Here is an 18,206-nt window from a genome sequence, read left to right on the forward strand (position 1 = left end):
CCAGGTTCACAGTGATTTGGTTCAGTTCATCTGACTCATCACCCATAAAAACCATCTCCAGAACTGATATCTCCCCAACATCTTCATTAGTAAACATGGAAGCAAAGAATTCATTTAGTCTTTCTGCAATGGCCTTATCTTCGCTAAGAACCTCTTTAACCCCCTCGGTCATCTAACGGTCCAACTGTCTCCCTTACAGGTTTCTTGCTTTGGATATATTTTAAAAGGTTTTTATTATGAGTTTTTGCCTCTATGGCCAACTTCATTTCAAATTCTCTTTTCGCCTGTCTTAGCAATGTTTTACACTTAACTTGACAATGCTTATGCTTTTTCCTATGTTGTTCAGATGGATCCTTCTTCCAATTTTTGAAGGATTTTTTAAAAATAAAATAACCTCTTTCACCTCACCTTTTAACCATGCTGGTAATCATTTTCCCTTCCTTCTACCACTCTTAATGCATGGAATACATCTGGACTGTGCATCTAGGATTGTATTTTTAAACAATGTGCATGCCTGTTGAACACTTTTAACCTTTGTAGCTGCACCTTTCAATTTCTTTCAATTTTCCTCATTTTATCAAAGTTTCCCTTTTGAAAATGTAGTGTTAGAGCTGTAGATTTACTTATTATCCACCTTCTAGTTATTAGTTTAAATTTGATCATGTTATGATTACTATTGTCAAGTGGCCCCCACCACCATTACTTCTTTCACCAAATCCTGCGATCCACTAAGAATTAAATCTAAAATAGCTCCCTCTCTCTTTGGTTCTTGAACCATTTGCTCCATGAAGCAATCATTTATTACATCCAGGAACTTTATGTCTCTAGCAAGACCTGATGTTACATTTACCCAGTCAATATTGGGGTAATTGAAATCTAATCCAACATTCTCTTACTATATAGCCACCACGAGTATAACAATTTGTGAATAGAAGACATAGTACTGAAAACTTTCCCAATTTGCAAAGCTGTATACAACAATACTTATGTAGATTTTAAAAAATAATTTTAAGGACCATCATACCACCCATTGTGCTCACAAGTTAGAACTTGTATCTCATGCACTTCATTAGGGTCACTTTTAATCATTGATCCAAATCAGCTAGCATCCAGTATATCAATATTCAATGTTCTAATTTTTTGAATTTTTTAACGTTATATATTAAAAGGTATGGACTTCCCTTCTGTAGCTGTCGGGGTCAATCGTCCGACGCGCGCATTTTGCAATACTGCTGCTTCAGAGATATCGATTTAAACTCTCCTGATCCAGCACTCCCCTTCCAAATTCATTAACGGGGATGTATTCAGAGATGCAGATTTATGCGAAAAGACTTGAGCGATGCTGCAGGTCTGTCAATTTTTCGGACCCGACGCCATTTCACCGCTTAAAAATTTAGTGGTAATTGAAATCTCCCATTATTACTGCACTGCCAAATTGGTTAGCTTCCCTGATTTCTCTTAGCATTTCATCATCTGTCTGACCATTTTGTCCAGGAGGGACGGTAGTATACTCCTATCACTATACTCTTACCCAAGGGATTTCTACTCATATAGATTCTACTGAGCATTTAGTCTCTTGTATGAACTTTATCCTGTTGGATTCTATACCTTCTCGGACATAAAGTGCCACATCCCCACCAAATTGATCCTCCCTATCATTGCGATATAATTTGTACCCTGATATAGCACTGTCCCATTGGTTATCCTCCTTCCACCAGGTCTCTGTTATGCCAGTTATGTCAGTTTCATCATTTATTGCTATACACTCTCCCATCTTACTTCTTAGACTTCTGGCATTGACATACAGACATTTCAAAGTGTGTTTTTTCTTTGTATTAACAAGCTGCTTTTCAGTTGTTAGGGTTCATTTGGAAATCTTTAGTTCAGGTGAGTTTTTTACATATAGGTACATGGACTACATTTGCTTTTATTGGAACCTCTCTGTAGGAATACCCTAACTCTCCTGTTTCATTAGTATCCTTCAAGGATACATTCCTCCGAATCATGTACTGTTGAGTGACTGTTGGCTTTCCCCCTTGTTCTAGTTTAAAAGCGGCTCTATCTCCTTTTTGAAAGTTAGTGCCAACAGCTTGGTTCTACTCTGGTTATGGTGGAGCCCATCCATTCGGAAAAGTCTCCCTGTTCCCCAAAAGTTTCCCCAGTTCCTTATAAAACTGAATCCTTCTTCCCTGGCACATCGTCTCATCTGCGCATTGAAACTCTGGAGCTCTGCCTGCCTCTGGGGACCTGCGCGTGGAACAGGAAACATTTCAGAGAATACCACCCTGGAGGGTTTGGATTTCAGCTTTCTACCTAAAATCCTAAATGTGGCTCCCAGAATCTCTGTCCCACATTTTCCTCTGTCGTTGGTGCCCACATGTACCATGACAGCTGGCTTCTCCCCAGCACTGTCTAAAATCTTATCTAGGTGACGCATGAGGTCTGCCACCTTTGCACCAAGCAGGCAAGTTACCAGAGGGAGAGGATGGAGAGAATGAAGGGATTGGTGGGAAGAGTGAGGAGCTGTGTGTGTGATGGGATTGGAGGAGGGGTGCAAAGAGAGAGTGAGGTGATCAAAGAGAGCGTGAATGAGGAGAAAAAGAGTGTGAAAGAAGAGAGGAGGGTGTGAGTGAAACATTCCCTCCCTCTCCTGATTCTGGGTCCCTTTCCCCAATCCAGGGTTTCCTTTTTCTACTCTCCCTTCCGTGATCCCCCTTACCTCTCATCCACTCACTTCTTTTCCATTTGATGCCTGATTCCATTATCCTTCTCTCCTTCTGCACCTCCATCCTTCTACCCCTTTGTCTAAGATTCCTTCTCCATTATTCTTTCTGAATTTACCTCTTTCCTCATCCCTCAATCCCCATCTCCCATCCAAGATCCATTCTCCTCCAAAAAAATCCATTTCTGTGTCTTTGACACAGAAATGTCTTTGACACAGAAATGTCAGTCAAGGACTTTGAGATCGATATTCAAAAGCCAGATGGCTAGCTAAAAGGTTATCCGTCTAAAAGGCTACCCAGCTATATTGAGAGCTGTATGCTAGAATTTAGCCACATAAGTCGGAGGCATTCCAGGAGCAGGTGAGAAGGGTTTCAGGGTGGGTCAGAGTTAGCCGCATAAGTTATATGGCTAATTCCAATATTTGGAGTTAGTTGCTTAACCAATGCTGCTAACTTTAATCGGCCCATAGAGTTAGTTGTCCTAACTATACTAGCTGCTCCATGGCTGAATATCAACCTCTTTATTTTTATGAAGTAAAGTAAAAGTGTGCATTAATTCATATGCAAATATAGGCAACATTCTGCAAATTTGCCACAGAATTTCTCCAGAAATTTGAAAAATCTGCCGCAGAATTTGCTGACTCTTGCTGCAGAATCTTGAAAAGTTTGTTGCAGGAAACTGGGGGCACAGCCTATAACCTCCTATATTTCACAAAATGTGTGTAATGAAGTAATTGAAATCATTTGTTGTGACAAAGAGTACAGCCATAGCATAGAATATTCTGACATTTGTGCACTTTTATTAGAACCCCCCAGGTTCCTTCAGATTTTTGTGGTAAACTGATAGAAGGTTACACAAATTGTTATTGCATTTGTCACCCAGGCTCCTACTCGTCATATATTTTGCAGGCAACGAGATACATCAAGGCATGAGGATCTGCTAACGTGGAGACGTCCTTCTCCAGGATAGGAGTCACCTCAAGGTGCTCCACACAGCACCCTGCCTCCTGTACAGCCTTCTCCACCTGCTCCTTCTCCAGATGCAGACAGGAGAACCTGTGCTGCCCAACTGTGTAATATGTCTCCTGCAAACCCACAAGCAGCACCAAGCGACCCCCTGGTTTCAGCAGCATTGTGATGTTCTTCATGGCCTGGCCGTAAACACCCAGGTCTTCGGAAGCAGCCTCTAGGCAGATGCACGAGATCAGACAGTCAGCCTGAGGCAGGGCCAGTCGCTTAGTGACATCACTCTTCAAACCGAGCTTCACTGTTTTCCTCAGCTTCTCTTCTTTCCTTGCCCACTGTTCACTAGAAAAAGACAGAATTGAAGAGTCAAAGATTAGGCAGGCTCTGGACTAGAAAGAAAGAAGCCATGACAATGAGGTCACTGGGCCAGACTGGCTCACGGGAGGAGTGGGGACGAGAAATAGAGAGAGGGGGAATAATTTGAGAAATATTTAGTATGTATTCAGCCTTTGGGTACAAACGTTTTGTTCCATTCCTTGCAAACGATTCCCTTCCCACAAGGGAAGCAGAGAAACACTTTTAGCTTTCTTTTCATTTGTGACAGAGTTAACACAGATGAGACTAAATTTGCCTTTTAAATTCCTTTCTTATTAAAGACGGGGTGCGTTTGCACCACACGCCAGTGTTTTCTCAAGATCTTTTTGATTTGAGAATTAAAGGCAGGTATTTATTAAATATAACTTTAAATTCCTTGCTTGAGTTAAATTTAAAGTAAAAGTTAAATGCTACAAATATCTGCCACCCCCAGACAGTATCAGGTTAATCTAAAGGAGCAGACTAGATATGCTTTTAAATCAGTACTTTATTTATATAAGAAAATAGATTAAATGTTCCAATAGCTGTTTGCTGCAACAATAACTAACCATTTTCAATATTACAATTTAAGAATATTTAGTATCACTCCAATAGCTACAATTCCACTGTGGAATCTTTTAGGGGAAATATGCAAAAAGAGAGCGTAAGGCAGGGCAGAGCCGTCCAGCAGAGATAATATGTAGGTGGGTTTTTTCCTCTGGTCACTCGGGAACAGTGGTGCTCGTAGTTGGAAGTGCATGTGACACTGGTTCAAGAATCCCAGACAAGACACGAGTCCCCGGCGTACCAGAGTGGAGCTGGCTACTGTGGAATTGGCGGCCATTGAATGGTTTTAAGAGGTGGCAGGGCTGGTGCAGGTGGGGGCAGGACCGCAGCACTGGTCAGACAGGTGGCTAGCGAATCCATGGACGTAGCCAGGAGCTCTAAGGCTTGCTGCTGGTTCATGTAACCTGTGGGCGAGGCCCAGGATGGTCTGAAGGGAATTCAAGCCTGCCAGGACCAGGGCCTCAGCAGCCTGTTGCGTTCGTGAACACTTAGGCTGAGGCAGAATTGACAAGGTCTGTGGGGAGGAGCCTTGCATGTTCCTGCTGTCAGTAGGCAAACTTGGACGAAGCAGAGACCCAGTTGGAGCTTCGTCTCGTTCCCCTTGGGTTGACACTTTGGGTGCTGGGGCCAGCAGGTCTTAGGTGGGGTCTCTGCTCTTTGCAGGAGAAGAAGTCCTTGGATAGCAGGGTTGTAGATGGGCGGCAAGCAGGCAAGTCAAGAAGCAGGCAGAGGTCGGTGGCAGGCAATGGTCAAAAGTGATTTGAAGTCAGACTGAGGTCAATCTGAAGGGAAAAAGGGGCAGCTAGGTGGAGAGATCAGGCAAGGAGAAGCACACAAGGCAAGGAACACAGGCTGGGCTGAATACAAGTAGCTGAAGCAAGACGCTCTACACTGGGTAGTGGGACATGTTGTAGCTGGGAAGCTGTCCTTTTAGAGAGCAGTGCCAATGACATCATCTTCCAGGGCCAAGGGGGCTTTTCTGCCATGGGCCCTTTAAATGTTCCAGCGCAACACGTACGTGTGCCTAAGGAGAGGCGCGGCATGCTGGAGTCAGCAGTATTCTGCTGGGTGAAGGCCCAGCAGATTCCTGGGAGTGCCCGGGGCTGGGATCCTGCCATTTGATGGGATGGCGGGGCTCCACAACAACAGAGGATGGTGTGGCTGGTCCGAGCCTGAAGGTGAGGGCGACAGTTTGCTGGATTAGCCTGCGGACCACAGAACATAACATCTCTAAAGGGTAGTAACTGCCACTCCATGCAGTTATCGCCAAGCCTTATGATAACCCATAAAAATTGCAACTAGTAACATTTTTTACTGGGAGATGAGCTTTCTTGAAAATTCAGACAGTGCTGCTTGACGTGCTTTGCTTATGGACTTGGCTGTAGAAATAGTCCTGTGCTTTTTCCCTTATGTACGCATATCAGTACCAGAGATGAGCTTCGGTTTTTTTCTACCGGATCGTTTTTTGAGTCGGACGCTTCGGGATAAAGTTCGTTTTTCCTCGGGGAAAAATGAAACTGGCCCAAAAAACGACGTGGGAAAACCAAGCTCAAAAAAACCCACCCCAAGCATTAAAATTCACTTTAATACATTAAATACAAACCACCCCCCCCCCCCCACCATCCCGATCCCTCCCCAAGACTTACTAACATCCCTGGTGGTCCAGCGGGGTCCCGCGAGGGATTTCTCTCTCCGTGCCGTCTGACTTTCAGGCCTGCCTCGATCAAACTTTCGGCGATAGCCTTTGCCCATACTATGTCACAGGGGCTACCGGTACCATTGGTCAGCCCCTGTCACATGGTAGGAGCACAAGATGGCGCCAATGGCCATGTGATGGGGCTCACCAATGGCACCGGTAGCCCCTGTGACATAGTATGGGCAAAGGCTATCGCCGAAAGTTTGATCGAGGCAGGCCTGAAAGTCAGACGGCACGGAGAGAGAAATCCCTCGTGGGACCCCGCTGGACCACCAGGGATGTTAGTAAGTCTTGCGGAGGGATCAGAATGGTGGTGGTGGTGGTGGTGGTGGGGGGGGGTTGTATTACAGACAGGGCATATCAAATGTGATCAGGACTGGCACCTGAGTGAGCCCAAGTGCCAGGAGGGTTCAGAAAGGAATGTGGGTCAAGCAGATGGTGTGGTGGACCTGGTCCTAGAGGCATACAGGGTGGGTGGAAGGCCTGAGCTAGATGGGGATCTCAAGCTTAAGAGAATGCCTTCTCTGACCTCCTCCGACTGCTATCTTCCCTGCTCAAATCTCTCCACACCAGAAAGAACAGACCCTCACTCTGCAAATATATTCCAACAATAAGCAACAGTCAGAGCATATAACCATAGAGTGAGAGTAAACACTGATTAGATCAGGATACATAGACTTGCACAGCTAGGCTGAGAAGGACAAACAAAATGATAAAGGGGATGGAACAGCTCCCCTATGAGGAAACGCTGAAGAGGTTAGGGCTGTTCAGCTTGGAGAAGAGACGGCTGAGGGGGGATATGATAGAGGTCTTTAAGATCATGAGAGGTCTTGAACAAGTAGATGTGACTCAGTTATTTACACTTTCGAATAATAGAAGGACTAGGGGGCATTCCATGAAGTTAGCAAGTAGCACATTTAAGACTAATCGGAGAAAATTCTTTTTCACTCAACGCACAATAAAGCTCTGGAATTTGTTGCCAGAGGATGTGGTTAGTGCAGTTAGTGTAGCTGGGTTCAAAAAAGGTTTGGATAAGTTATGGAGGAGAAGTCCATAAATGGCTATTAATCAGTTATACTTAGGGAATAGCCATTGCTATTAATTGCATCAGGAGCATGGGTTCTTCTTTGTGTTTGGGTAATTGCCAGGTTCTTGTGGCCTGGTTTTGGCCTCTGTTGGAAACAGAATGCTGGGCTTGATGGACCCTTGGTCTGACCCAGCATGGCAATTTCTTATGTTCTTATGTTCTTATGAATTTTAAAGCTTGGGGTGGTTTTTTATTTAAAAAAATAAAATGTGCCCCTCCCCCCGTACAAACTCGAAAAACTAATTTTCCTCGTAGTTTGGGGAAAATCATTTTCGGGGTTCGGGGCCCCCGACCTCTGACAAATTAGGCAATTTAGTTGAAATTGCCTAATTCGTGATAAACGAACCACACCTCTAAACAGTACCCCAGACTGTAGAATTTGGGTCCCTTTTGATTGTTGTTTGAATCTAAGTCCCCTTTTTCCCTATCATCGAAGTGGAGAGCAATCTTGCAGTTGCAGTTGCATTAAAGGCATCAAGGCTTATTGGTTAAGGTTAGTAATCTCCATTAGAAATGTGAATCATGTGCCAGATCGTCTTAACGATCAGATTCGGCTGGGGGGGGGGGGGGGGAATCTGATCGTTAAGATATGTGAATTGGAATCGTTTCCGATTCCAATTCACATCGCTAATTTTTTTTTTTTAGGGAGGTCCGCGCCGCTAAAAAAAACCAAAACACCCGAACCTTTAAATCGACCCCACCCTCTCGACCCCCCCAAACCTCGTGGTCCAGGGGGCCTCAGGGGGCCTCGGGGAGAGATCCAGTGGGGCCTCAGGGAGAGGACAGATCCAGGGGAGCCTCGGGGAGAGATTTCCCGTTCCCAGGCATCAGCTGTTCTAAAAGAAAATGGCGCCGATGCCCCTTTGCACTTACCATGTGACAGGGTATCCGTGCCATTGGCCGGCCCCTGTCACATGGTAGGATCACTGGATGGCCGGCGCCATCTTTAAAGATGGTGCAGGCCATCTTTACTCATCAGCCCCTATTATACTATACTCTATAATAGGGGCTGATGAGAATATGAAAATCTATCTCACACATAATCAATAAAGATATTCTGGAGACTCAAGTGGATTAAAGTCTGTGAGGACCGCAGGTTGCCTAACTCCTGCTGTCTTCTCTTTTAATGATCACCATATTGTTCCTTCTCTCTAGCACTTTTTATTTTCTGTATCATCAAGTTAAATAAAATGCTATTTTTTTAGTTACTAACAAAAAAAGAAAAATCTACCAAAATGATTCAGATTAGAAAATAATGAACATATATAAAAATATTTTTAAACTGAATAATCTTGGCCTTAGCTGAATACCCATACCTGTCACCATCCAGCTCACACACATACTTCACCATTGGGCTCCAGTCAAATGCTCCCGGCTCCTTCTTCAGCCAGATCTCCAGCTCCTGCTGGCTCTGGCCCGGGCATTCTGTGATAATTATTTCTTTGAAGCACTCACAGGCTGAGAACAGCGGGTACATGACGGGACCAGTGCTGATGTCTATCAGAGTGTCCCCTCTTATATCACCTGCAAAAATTCCAGATGCAGTTAGGAGCCAACTATTCGGCTGAGAATTCAGCTATATTTAGGCACCTAGAAGTTCTGTCACCTAAACTTAGACCTGTAATTCATTTGCCAAGATTTAGAAGCCTAAGGTAGGGGCCTAAGAATGAAAAATTAGGAGATTAATTTTGGAAAGCCTATATCTGCTGGGAAAGCAGTGCTTTACGGGGAGACATGGCATTTTTTTTTTTTTTTACAAAACTACCTGCCAGTTTGTTTGAACATTTTAGCAGGTGTAACTGGGTGAGGGTAATTTCACTGGGAAAACTTTCAAAATGAACTTATGTTCCTAAATTTATTTAGAAATGTAACTTACGGAGCTATCCTCTGCACGATGTTGCAAATTTACTCTCTCTAAGTCCATAACATTTTTCCCTCCCCTAAATTTGCCCCTTGTGCCACCCATTATTTTAGGCACCTAATTTTAGGGTCCTAGTGAAACTTGAATGTGGATGCTCAGCCCTAGTCAGTTTTCAAAGGTGCCGGTTTGGGTGTGTGACCCAGGTCCCAAATGGACCCAGGTCTCTGCAGTTATTTTTCTGTCTGGTGCTACTTAACCTCCATCACTCTATTCTATGGCAGTGTCTCTCAAGCCAGTTTAGGATTACCCCCTAGCCAGTCTAGTTTTTCAAGGTATCTAAAATGAACAATCACGAGAAAGGTTTGCAAGTACTGTGTCCATGGAATGCAAATCTATCTCATACATATTCATTGTGGATATCCTGAAAACCAAACTGGCTGGGGGGACTCCAGGTCCAGCTGGAGAAACACTGTCCTGTTCTGTGGGTAGCTGGTTCTGCACTGCAGCTATGGGTAGGTGACTCTAACTTTAAGAGAGTGTGAAGAAGGAGAAAACCTCTAGGGTTTGGGGTTTTATCCAGCAAAAGACACTCATACCCTTTTCACCTCTGAGCCCAGACCAATTCACCACCAACAACCAATTTACCCTATGGTACCACTTGTACCAAAGGATTTTTCCCATTTTGTGTCTTAGGGGGAAATGCTTAGAACATTGTCTCCTATATTGTGCATCAGCAGTCTGCAGCTCCCCCCAGATCCTGTTTGAAACCTTACAAACACAGGCCAGATACATGCTGTTGCAGACAGATGTACACATGTGCATTTGTGCTTCTCACAGGTTAGTTTTTCATTCTTATATTCTGCAGACATTCATAAATTAGGAGGAAATTGAAGATACACACGGAAGATCTTTTCACAAGGCATGGAAGGACACAGAGACAGCACTCACCTGAAGAGAAAGTTTGGTGTAGCTGTTTCAGTATGAACAACAGCCAGCTTTTCCGTGTGTCAGATGGGTCAAAGACAAAGTAAGTTTTAAGGTAATCTCTGCCTTGGAAGTACTTTTGGTAATCATTTGGTCCAGTGAAGTTTGACTCCATGTTGTGATCTGCAGCAGGAAGAGTCTGAGAGTTAGAAATGCCCTGTACCTTAGAGCAGGGGTCCCCAACCACCGGTCCGCGGGAGTTTTTTGCCGGTCCGCAGCGCCGCCAAGCACCGGCAGGTGTGTCGCGCGCTCCCGGTCTCTCCCGCTGCCGTTGCCGCCGGGCTGTCAGCACGTTCAAACCCAGTGGGAACGGCAGCGGTGCTAGAAGAAGCTGTGGCACCCGCGGCTGGCCTTTTCTTCTTCCCCCCCCCCCCATGACCCGGAACAGGAAGTGATACACGGAGCGGTGCGCGGGAAGGAGAAAGAGCCGTGCCGCGTGATAAAGTAGCAGCGGCGGCTGCAGCGTCGGTCCCCAAGCAATAGAAGCAGCCGGTAATCGAGAAAGGAGACAGCAGCATGAGCCTCCCGCGGCTGATGGGATTCTTCTTTCTTGGCCTGCGGGAGCTGCTGCAGCTCTCATTTGTGCTCGGGGGGGGGGGGGGGGAGAAGAGGAAGTGAGTGAGAGAAAGAGAGAGAAGCAGCCAGCCAGCCTGTGTGTGATTGACTGGTCAGAGAGCTGATGTGTGTGTGTATGTGAGAGACAATGAAAGTGACTACTCAAGGAGATGACTGATGTGTATGTGAGAGTGTGAGACATTAGTCAGGGAGGTGACTGATGTGTGTGTGTGAGAGAGAGAAAAAGCATGGAAGTGAGAAGTCTGGGTATGTGGGAAAGCATGGGTGTAAGAAGCCTGGTGTTGTGGGGGTGAAAGAAAGCATGGGAGTGAGAAACCTGGGTGAGTGTGCATGCATGAGAGAGAGAGACTGCTTGGTAAGGTGACGGTGTGTGTGAGAGAAAAAGACTGGTGTGTGTGAATGTGAGAGAATGTGATTCAGGGAATGAGAACCTGTGCACGTGGAGAGTGAGCATGGAAATGAGAGAGACTGGTGTGTGTGTAACAGAGAGAAAGTGATTATGGGAATGAGAAGCCTGTGCATGTGAAGAGAGTGAGCATGAGAGTGAGAAACCTGGGTGTGTGTGAGACACAGCATGGGAGGGAGAAGCCTGTATATCTGAAAGAGAACATGAGAGTGGGAAGCCTGAGTGTGTGTGTGTATGCATGAGCGAGATCAGGTGACTGGTGTGTGTGTGTGTGTGAGAGAGAGAGAGAGAGAGAAATAAAGTGATTGTGGGAATGAGAAGCCTGTGCATGTGAAGAGAGTGAGCATGGGAGTGAGAAACCTGGGTGTGTGTGAGACACATCATGGGAGGGAGAAGCCTGTATATCTGAAAGAGAACGTGGGAGTGAGAGACTGGTGAGTGTGTGTGTGTGTGTGTGAGAGAGAGAAAGAAAGTGATTATGGGAATGAGAAGCCTGTGCATGTGGAGAGAACAAGCATGGGAGTGAGAGACTGGTGAGTGAGTGAGTGTGTGTGTATGTGGGTGTGTGTGTGTGTATGTGAGAGAGAGAGAGACAGAGAAAGTGATTATGAGAGTGAGAAGCCCATATATGTAATTAGAACATGGGAGTGGGAAGTCTGTGTGTGTGTGTGTGTGTGTGTATGGCATGAGAGAAACTGTTCAGGAAGGTGACTGGTGTGTGTGTGTGTGTGCACCAAAGACTGTTTGGGAGATGATTGGTGTGTGAGAGACAGAAACTGGTCATGGGGGCATGACTGGTATGGTGTGTGTGTGAGAGACATGGGCACTAAGGAAGAGGACCATAAGTATAGAGCTTAGCTTCTACTGCTGCTTCTGGTGAGTGCCACGGCCTGCAGGAAGGGGAGTAGGAGAGCTGCTGGAGGGGGTAAGTAAAGGTGGCTTTTTAAGTTTATTTTTCTTGACTGCCATTTTAATTGTGTGATGTCTGCTTTTTTGAAATATTTTATTGGTGTTTGGAGAATGTTTAATAGTTTTTATGAGTTTTTAATTGTTGGATGTTATTCTGTTCATAGCTGTTTTGAAACATTTATTCTGCTTATTAGTATAGTTTTACAATTATTTCTGTGTGGGGATCTATAGCTGCTTGCTAGTTCTGTTTTCCTAATAAGAGGTGTATTGGTTTTTAGGACCTGATTTAATATTTGTAGTGTTGCCTTTTCATAGATAGGGTTGCTCCTGTTTGAGTGTATTCCATAATACAGGTGTAACTGTGTGCGGATTAGTTTATGTGCATTACTACAGATCCTGGGAGTATGTTAGGTCGGTTCTGTGTCTGTTACCAAGATGAGATATTTTGCTAGCATGAAAGCGTTTGTATCGGTCTTATTTGTTGTGTTTTCTCAGAGGACATGCATTGGTGGTAAACTGCTGTCTTTTCATAAGTAGGGCTATTGAGCCTGGAAGTAGAAGGAGTTTGAGTTGCTGTTACTGAGATGTCACCAGAACCAGAATATCTTTTTTGTAGGGTGAGTTGTATGGGGAATGTCATAATTCTGCTTTACATCCATTATTGTGGGTCAGGGGGGTTCCCGTGGATACAAACTGTACTTTTACATCTAGCCCCGTGACGATCATGGGTCAATGTGCCATGCATGTGAGAACCTATGGTGAATTGAGTCACATTCACATTATAAATGTCATAATTAAATGTTAAGTGTGCACTAAAATCTAACCCCCTCCATAACCCCGCCCCCATATGACCAAAGCCCCACCCCTACCCCACCCCCACCCCCCTGCCGGGCCATGGAAAAATGGTCTTGCTTGAAGCCGGTCCCTGGTGCAAAAAAGGTTGGGGACCACTGCCTTAGAGCATTACTTTCCGTCATCAGCATGGCGTCATCAGTTGGGCCCATTGCATGCAGGGCTCTGTAGTTCAGATTTCCCTCAGACCCAGGAGTTCATCAATGCATTAGGAGGGAAGGGGTTTTGATCCACACTATTGTTCTCTCTAAAATACCTGCCCCAAGACAGCATGCTTGGCCTAACCCATTAGACTTGCGAACAATTAGAGGTGTGCTGGCATTTTAAAATGACACAAAACATCAATGATATTTGTTACTAGCAACTGTACCCGTTCTGCGCCCGGGCGGCGAGCCTTTTTATTAGCACATCTGCTGTTGTTTTGAGCAGAATTTCCCTAGAAATTCACTGTAAGAGTGTCCCTTCCACATACACACACCCTCACACAGGCTCCCTCACTCTCTGGCACACACACACATCCCCTCATATAGGCTCCCTCTCTGAAACCCACACTCAAGCATCCTGTGCACTCCCCCTCTTACCAACCAAGCTGTCTCTCGCACTCCCCCACATTCCCTCTCCTCTCTCACACACACATTCTCTCTCATGGGTATCCCCCTCCCCTCATATAGGCTCCCTCTCTCTGAAACCCACACTCAGCATCCCCCACCCACCCTCTCTTACCTCCCATGCTCTCTCTCACACCCTCTCCACCCCCTCTCACCAACCATGATCTCTGTCACCCCCCCTCTCTCACACACATTATCTCTCACCGGCATCCCCCCTCCATGCTCTCTCTCACACCCTCCTGCTCTCTCTCACCCTCCCCTCCGCGACACACATTCTCTATCACCGGCATGCCACGGGACCTGTGCCGTTCGCAGCCTGGCGGCCTGGCGCACTGTTTGCGGCGAAGATGAAGGCCTAGCGCGCCATTCGCAGCACATGGGGGCCTTCCATTTTCACCTTGAGCAGAAAATAGCAGCGGAGACCCTGGCATGCTGCAAATAGAGCACGTCCCATGGCACACGCTACATTCGCGGCAAAGATGAAGGCCCGGGCACGCTGATCACGGCACACGGGGGCCTTCCCTTTTCACTGCAAACAGCACGCCAGGTGTTCCTCCTCACCGCGAACGGAGCGTATGCCCCGCTCCATTCACGGCATGCCAGGGTCTCCTCTGCTATATTCTGCCTGTCCCGCGATGGCCGCTGTCCTTCGTACCTGTGGCGTGTTTGAGCCTCCAAGGCGGCCAGAGATCCGCCTGCACCATCTATCGGCAGGCTGGGGAACATGCAGCCCGATATATTATAGCGCCATCTATCGGCGGGCGGCGGAACATGCGCAAGCACTGACGGACACACTGCCAAGCCCAATATATTATGGATATTGTTTTGTGTCATTTCCCATCAAACACAAAACAGAAAACTAATGAAATATCGTTAATGTCACTTTAGTGTGCACTAACATATTTCAGCATATACTAAAGCATTTTAGTGCACGTGATTTGCAAAATTTAGTAAAAAATGTACGCATTCTTTAACAAGTACGCCTGTTGTAAAAATATAGCTCATGCTACACTGAAGCAAACAATGCTTAGGGACTGAAAGAGCAAGGGGAAAATGTAAATTGACATAGGAATATAGGAAAAAGGAATGATATAAATGACGGCAATCCGCAGTGACACAAAACACATTTTCCTTCCATGCACGCCTCTACTGACTATGAAGGCTGGAGAGGGGTCTTCTCCAAGACTCACCCTTAACCTTGTTTTAGCATTAGCAGGATTCACTGCAGTAATAAGGGGAACCAGGTTCCTTCCTTCCTTTCTCATCATCTAGGCATATGCTTTAATAAAACTTTCATTTCATTTAGTTTAAACCCCCCCCCCCCCTTTTATTTTTGTTCTGTTTCATTAGGTTGTTTTTTTGTTTTTTTTTTTAGCTTAGTACACATTATTTTGATTTAGTTCATACAATGTCAATTTAGTGTGCATTATTTGAGTTAGTTCACACTACTTTGAGTTATAATAGCGCGCACTAACTCAAATAGTGTGCACTAAATGAAAATACTGCACACTAAAAAAATCTAAAAAACAATATTTTGTGAATTTTTTTTTATTGTTTTGGTTTAGAAACAATATGAAACAAAATAGGCACATTTTCATATCTTCTCCAGACCCACACACCTGGAAGAGGAAAGATCCATAAAGTCTAGAGGATGTGAATGAAGAGAAGAGGCATGGGGGTGTCTTGTGGGAATGACGGCTACTACCTGGAGATAATACCTTTATTCAATAAACATACACACGGTTAATGCAACTCCAACATTGCTCTATGCTTCAACGGCAAGAGGAAATGTGGAAAATAGGATTTGCATTCACAAAAAAGCGGGGAGTAGCTTGCTTGTTACCAAACCAAATAATGCCTGATACTTCACTTTCACTGCATATCCAGCATAGCTCACTGCTTCAACGGCAGGGAGGAATGAAGAAAAGATGATTTATATTCAGTCAACAGCCAACAAGGTCTGAATTACATGGTCTGGATAAGCCAATAAGCATGGGTGTAGCTTGCTTGTTACGGCGGTTACTACCCCGAATCAATTAAGCATGATACTTCATTTGGAATACATATCCAGTGCAGCTCACTGCTTCAACGGCGGGGGGGGGATGAAGTAAAGTGGAATTATATTGAGACAACAAACAAGGACTGAATTGCACAGGCTGGGTAAACAAATAAGTGTGGGAGTAGCTTGCTTATTGCCGCAGTTACTACCCCTAACCAATTAAACTAGATACTTCACTTAGATGCAGCTCCAGCACTACTCTCTACAGCAATGGCAGGGGTGGAAGTGAAATAGAACCAAAATGTTACTAAGGGTAAGGGCCAAGAGTAACAGATAAGAATGAGAAAAAAATAAGTGTGAAAGCTTAAGGGGCAGACTGGATGGGCCGTTTGGTCTTCTGCAGACATTTCTATGTTTCTATCTCTCAGCTCTCTATATACACGAGAAGCCTCATGACCAAATAAACAAAATGCACAATATGAGGAGATCTGGGGATTCAACCAAATTGGGCACTGAAATCTCCCTATGACATAGAATGTGGGTCATCTGTAGCCAAGGGAAAAATTGGGAGGAGGGCAAATTGTATTTACTCGCTAAAATAGAGAAGGAGGAGGGAAGAGAGAGGAGGAACGGATTAGCAGCGTTTTTACTTACCATCACTGCTGGCCGTGAAGCAGGCTTGCCTACCGACCAGCTGAACCGGATTGCTGGCTCTGACGTTGGAGAGGGGCAGATCCAGAAGTGGCTACAAAATCTACCCTGCTGCAGCGCGCGGCAGAGCCGACGCACGCTGAAGCCGCGCACGCTAAAGGGGCGTGCGCAGTCAGCAGGCTTTGCCGGGCTTTGCCGGAATCGCCGGAGTCTCCGGATCAAGTAAGACTCTCTAATTCTCAAACTCCTCTCTCTGGGTCATCTGTTCTAAATTGTTATTGGCATAAATAGAGATTTGTTGGGGTTTGTTTTTTTTCTCTGCCTACATTTAAATATGCCTCCTAAACGTAAAGGCAGAGTCAGAGTGTTTCCCACGCTAGCGACTCTACCTGCTATTCAACAAGAAATCACCAACTATATGCTCTCTCCTGTACCAAATGTAAGGGATACTGAAGGCTTTGGTGTGCCAAGGCGTCAGGGAGGACCCCTTGTATCTACAGAGGAGGCTTCCCTTAGCCCCAACACAGGGCTACCAGCAATACACAGGGCTTTAGAATCCACGTTGGGACCATCTGGAAGTGGAAATGCTGATGAAGAGGGAGAGAGAGCCATACAAATCTCACCTGTATTCACCACAGGGGGAAATGGGGCCCCCCCATTGGTAACTCCAGGGACTGGAGGAGAAAATCCTATACCAAATTCTGAATCAGCAGGAAGCATGACTCGCCCTGCATTGGTGACGCTGGAAACGCTGTGGGAAATGATGGCAGCCATGTCTATAAATATTAAGACATTGGAAGGGAAAATTGATATGGTATATAATAAGCATGAACAAGACTTTTTAAAAACTCAATCCCAGTTTAAAGAAACTAATGATAGAATTAACCACCTGGAAAATCAAGAAAAGAATTTTTTTGAGTTTAATTTGGCAGTAGTAAAAGATAGGGAAGCCATGACTAGGCGAATTGAAATGTTGGAAAATAGTTCAAAGAAACTTAATTTAAGATTTCTGAATTTCCCAAGAGTTGTTGGTGAGGAGCCCTTAATTACTTTGAAAAAAATTTTGGTAGAGCAATTTGGATTCTCCCTGGAACAAACGCCTATAATTAACAATTGCTATTTTCTTCCAGTAAGAAGGGATTTACCAGGTACAGAGTTGTTTCAGGGTGACCTCTCTAATTTTTTAGAGGACTCCTCAAATAATGTAATAAGTTGGGGTACGCTATTGGTATCTTTTTATTCTACAGCTGATGTTAATGCAGTAATGAAAAAATACTTTAACAAATTTCCAATTTCCTATCTTCAAAAACCAATAAAGGTTTTTCCAGATTTAGCTTTTTCCACCCAATCAAGACGAAAAGCCTTTTTGGCCTATCGTCAGGTTGTAATATCATTAGGATTTTCATTTCAATTACGATTCCCCTGTAAGTGTATTGTAAAAAGACAGGATGATATATTTATCTTTTTTGTTCCCGACCAATTAAAGACATTTCTTAATCAGATGAGACAGTCTACTTCTACCCCAGCTGCCAGTTAAGAAAAGAAGGTTCAGGATATGCTAATTGTGTATTAAAATATATTTCCTGATAATTTTCTCCCATATTAGAACTAAACTCCCTCCCTCTGTTTGATAAAAAGAATGAAAAGGTTAACAAACTTTATCTTATTTTTTTTCTTAATTAATATCTTATATGTTTATTTGTTAATCATTCATTGATATTTCAATTATGTAATCCTTGATTGAATGTATAATAAAAATTGATAAATAAAGAATTAAAAAAAAAATTAGAGAAGGAGGCTATTCCATTCTCATCTAATAGATGCCCAAGTGTCCAAATCCCACAAATCTGCCAAATGAGCCAATTTATCATTAAATTATCAATTAAAGAGAAGCAGTGCCTCATGTTCCATTTCTTTTTTACCAACCAGACAAGAGCATGCAAGGCCTTATGAGTGGCCAAAATTGG

The 18,206-nt window shown here is 44.5% G+C and overlaps 1 protein-coding gene across 4 annotated transcripts in view; it reads right to left on the reverse strand.

The window, feature by feature from the left end:
* The window catches only part of LOC115074000 (indolethylamine N-methyltransferase-like), a 43,363-nt gene that overhangs the window by 15,778 nt on the left and 9,379 nt on the right, over positions 1–18,206 (reverse strand). Inside the window, exons 1-4 of one of the 4 annotated variants that reach the window (XM_029573041.1) lie at positions 16,243–16,323; positions 10,203–10,361; positions 8,710–8,917; positions 3,493–4,031 (exon numbers count right to left, since the gene is read on the reverse strand). The exons of 1 other annotated variant lie outside the window; for it this stretch is intronic. In XM_029573041.1, coding sequence (XP_029428901.1) covers positions 3,611–4,031; positions 8,710–8,917; positions 10,203–10,353 — 780 coding nt within the window. In that variant the 5' untranslated portion in view covers positions 10,354–10,361; positions 16,243–16,323 and the 3' untranslated portion in view covers positions 3,493–3,610. Of the gene's footprint in view, positions 1–3,492; positions 4,032–8,709; positions 8,918–10,202; positions 10,362–16,242; positions 16,324–18,206 lie in introns of those variants that run through there. 2 more of the 4 variants (XM_029573043.1, XM_029573039.1) reach the window with 2 other exon arrangements.

This window comes from Rhinatrema bivittatum, chromosome 12 (genome assembly GCF_901001135.1).
Source record: "Rhinatrema bivittatum chromosome 12, aRhiBiv1.1, whole genome shotgun sequence".
In the NCBI taxonomy this organism is placed as follows: Eukaryota; Metazoa; Chordata; class Amphibia; order Gymnophiona; family Rhinatrematidae; genus Rhinatrema; species Rhinatrema bivittatum.